This window comes from Triticum aestivum, unplaced genomic scaffold (genome assembly GCF_018294505.1).
Source record: "Triticum aestivum cultivar Chinese Spring unplaced genomic scaffold, IWGSC CS RefSeq v2.1 scaffold53789, whole genome shotgun sequence".
NCBI classification, from domain to species: domain Eukaryota; kingdom Viridiplantae; phylum Streptophyta; class Magnoliopsida; order Poales; family Poaceae; genus Triticum; species Triticum aestivum.
In genome coordinates, this window is record NW_025234292.1 from 1,656 (window position 1) to 5,660 (window position 4,005).

The 4,005-nt window shown below is 41.4% G+C and overlaps 1 protein-coding gene across 1 annotated transcript; it reads left to right on the forward strand.

Moving 5' to 3' along the window:
• Nucleotides 1-2,663: 2,663 nt before the first annotated feature.
• Nucleotides 2,664-3,452, forward strand: LOC123176165 (alpha-amylase/subtilisin inhibitor-like). The gene has a single exon (XM_044590514.1). The coding sequence runs from the start codon at nucleotides 2,686-2,688 to the stop codon at nucleotides 3,388-3,390; it is 705 nt and encodes a 234-aa protein (XP_044446449.1). The 5' UTR covers nucleotides 2,664-2,685; the 3' UTR covers nucleotides 3,391-3,452.
• Nucleotides 3,453-4,005: the final 553 nt, after the last annotated feature.

The window sequence follows — 4,005 nt, forward strand, 5'->3', positions numbered from 1 at the left end:
CCCGTTAATCAAATGACAACTCATGTCAATGGCTAGGAAACATAACCATCTTTGATCAACGAGCTAGTCAAGTAGAGGCATACTAGTGACACTCTGTTTGTCTATGTATTCACACAAGTATTATGTTTTCGGTTAATACAAATCTAGCATGAATAATAAACATTTATCATGATATAAGGAAATAAATAATAATTTTATTATTGCCTCTAGCGCATATTTCCTTCAAGTTTGGGTTGTAGCTTCAAATTTGATGCTGAATTGTTCCCTTTTTAGGCCATTGGCGTCGAGTGGTTTTATACGCTATATGTATATTCCCTTTCTATATTGGCCTGATGAGGATTATAATTTTGATTATGTAAATGAATGTTTCATTTATATATGCAAACGAAGCTGTAGTTCTTGTTGTTTAAATAGTAATTATGATATTATTTTGTGGTCAAGTACTTATGATACTTTTTTAACTAATCATCTCATACGCTACTTGTGCAACAATGCAGAAGTATTAAGGCTTACTTTCAGGATGGTGAACCGTGATGTGTCAAAGTTACTTTATAATCCTTTGTGGATACGGTATTGCGGAACTAAAGATGGGTTGGTTAAACAAACACTAGGATGTGAAAAACTAGTTGGGTAAGGTATAGTATCATAATCAACTCAGATGCCATACATTTACCAAGCTCATCTTGTTTCTTTTACTATTCTATTTTCATAATATACAACGGCATCGACGGCTAACCTCCAACTCCCCTCCCGTTGATCCCGGCACTGAAACAGGAGTTATCCTAACCGAGCACTTCCCGTCAAGGGGTTCGGCTTAACGCCACTCATGGTGTACCACTCTTGATGAAAATAGTTGAGTATATTGCAGTTAAGGGGTTTTGGGATCCCAAAACTAAATCTGTTTGTATGTATGTGCCACTTTTATATGTACAACAAGCCATATAATATTTTGTATTAATGGTCTATAACTTATTTCCATTTTGCCTCCGATACAATTTTACAATGATCTCCTAGGACCAGTTAAATTAGTCAAACAAAAAATGTATGCATACACTTGAGCACTTGTTTCGTAATTTACTTTGTTGCGAGCTCAACATTTTAAAAAAACTGGTCCCCAAGTGAACTGCTAGAAAATTTCAACTAATTTGAGTTTATCTTTATTTTTAGGGAACATAAATTAGTAAGATTATCATATACCAGATTCAGATTAGATTTATTTACAATGTGCTTGGGGAGGAAGATGAGAAGACGTTGATGTTGGTCGTGCCATTGATGGCGATGGAAGCCATGCGGAGGAGATCAAGAGCATTAACAACCTCTTGGCCCCGCTCGATGTTGTTGCCGCCATCAACATCAACAACATGGACCCTCTCGCGAGGCAGCTCCTGGAGCACCGGGGCTAGGGTTCTCTCTAGAAGAAGAACATGCTGCTGACCAAGATATTGAACGCAGATGAGAAGCACGACAACGACGGGGGGAGAAAAGACGGTTACCACCACGGGAGAAGATGACTATGACAAACCCAAGTGATGTGCATGAGAATCATAAGATATGTGTTAGTTTGTAACATATAATTGTCTGGATCATTGCTCTCTATGTTTACATCATCGAGTTACATTGCAGTTGAAGTGAATTCCAATTTTTTTCCAAAATTTTGCAGGTTATCCTTTATATATATGAAAAATATGATATACATTATATTCGCAATCAGAACAAATCTATACATGTGAAATTTGATATGCATTGTATTCATAGGTGTAAGCGGGAAAAAAATGAAAAGCCTATGGCAATGCACGGGCGGGCGTTCTACTAGTATCAATTAATGTGGTCCACCTACAGTCACATAATTCCTTAGATATTAGATATAGCAAATTCTTTATTGATAATAATATCATTAATAAATGCATGATTCTATATCCAGCTATCTATCTGCAGAATAAAGACACAAGATTTCATTAATAAATGGAGCATTGTATATCTCCCTACCTCTGCACACAGAATAAATTGGTCAAAAAAAAATCTATGCCACAAATGATGCTTATCTACAGAAAATAGTGTTGCGGAAAGAACCAAACCTGTAACATTAAATTAGGTCGACCTACAATCACATAGAGTATTTCTTTAGATTTTTGGTACACATAATTCTTTCTTGATAAAACTTAACATTAATAAATGGAGATTGTATATCCAACTATCTATATGTGCTATCTATATGCAGAATAAAGAAACAGATTTCACTAATAAATGGAGCATTGTATATCTCCCTACCTATGCACACAAAATAAATTGATTGAAGACAAAAATCAATGACAGGAATGAGTCTTATCTGGGGAAAATATTGTGGCAGAAAGATAGGAACCTAGGACATTGAATCAGGTCCACTTACGATCATTAATTAATGGAGGATTATATATATCCAATAATATATATGAAAGAAAAAATATTTCATTAATAAATTGAACATTGTATATCTCCCTACCCATGCACACACAATAAATTGACCGAAGAAACAAAATCTATGACACTAATGAGGTCCACTTACAATCTTGAACTAGCACTATGCATATCTTTTCGACTTAAATGCTAGCAATTAATTGTTGCTCACCGCACCATCTATATAATCCTACTATCTGGATGCCCCCAAGCAACAATTTCAACTTATTGTGAGTTAATACTTTCATAGACATGGAGCACTTTTGTTTCTTGGTCATCCTCTCACTCTCTGGCTTGGCTGTGGCCTTGCAGCTGACCACTCCGTGCAACGCTGCGCAAGCTCAGCCACCACCAGTCTACGACATAGATGGCCACGAGCTAACAGGTAACAACATGTACACCATCATGGCAGCAGATCGCAATCTGAGCGACCATTGTATCTCCGTTGGCTCATTTCGGAGTGAGGAATGTCATAAGCATGCGACCCTGACACCGTGCAAGCAATTTGGCGGGATGAGAGGCGTGCATGTGTCGATCAAGCCGGCGGAGGCGAGCGATGGCTCTAGCAAGGAGGCGTCAATCCGCCTCTCGACCGATGTCGTGATCGAATTTAAAGGCGTGGTCACCTGGTGCAAGCACCATCTCCGGTGGTACGTCCATGGAGAGAACACGAACCAGACGCATGTGTCCGCCAGCTGCTTCAGAGGGATGAACGGATGCCAACCGTCGGCAGGCACATGCATGGAACAAAGTTTCCTATTCCGCGTCGAGAGGCATGGCACCGGGTACAAGCTGACATCGTGCTTCAATGCGCCATGCCGCGATCTTGTGTTGTTCGACTACGCCGGCCAAAGGTGGCTGACCGTAAAGAAAGATGGGCGTGAGCCTCTGGTGGTCGTGTTCAAGAAGTTCCCTCTCGCCAGCTTGCCACCTGCGAGTGCTCCCCAACTAGGCTAGTGTGTATGCTACTATGTATGTGTACTTGCTTGAGCGTTCGATGCAAGGAATAATTTCTAGTACAAGCATGGAACTGTCCTATTTTGCTGGTCACTGTTCGATGCGACAAGGGGCGGCCGACGGACGGAACTCTGTTGTAGCAGGCGGCAGCTCGCTCAAGTTAACACACACTTCTCTGTGTGTGTGTGTGTGTGTGTGTGTGTCTGTGTGTGTGTGTTTCGAGAGAAAACTATGGGAAAGTGAAGACATGTAGGATTGCGATCCAACGGTTACAATTACACAGGGTTGCATCGGACGGCCGTGCGGTGATCGGCCAAAATTTGGAACGGTCGACTGACTTCTAGTGTTCACCTTTTCACTTTCTCTTTGATTTGTTTGCTCTGTTTGTGGCGTGTTGCCCATTGTCCACATGGCTCCAAGAGAGTTAAGCTGCCATCGTTGGTCATGCTATCTAGGCGACGCAGAGGGCACGGCGGCAAGGCCCAGGTGCAGCGCCCCTAATCCATGTTCGTTTCCATGTCCCTGGTGCTGGTGAGCTGCTCTGCCAACGCCCCACCGTTGGCTGTTCATGGAGGAGCCGACCGTTGGCTGCGGTGCTTCTCCTCCTCCTCATAA

Excerpts from the sequence above, each read along its gene's own strand:
- LOC123176165 (XM_044590514.1), top strand. The coding sequence starts at position 2,686 with ATGGAGCACTTTTGTTTCTTGGTCATCCTCTCACTCTCTGGCTTGGCT.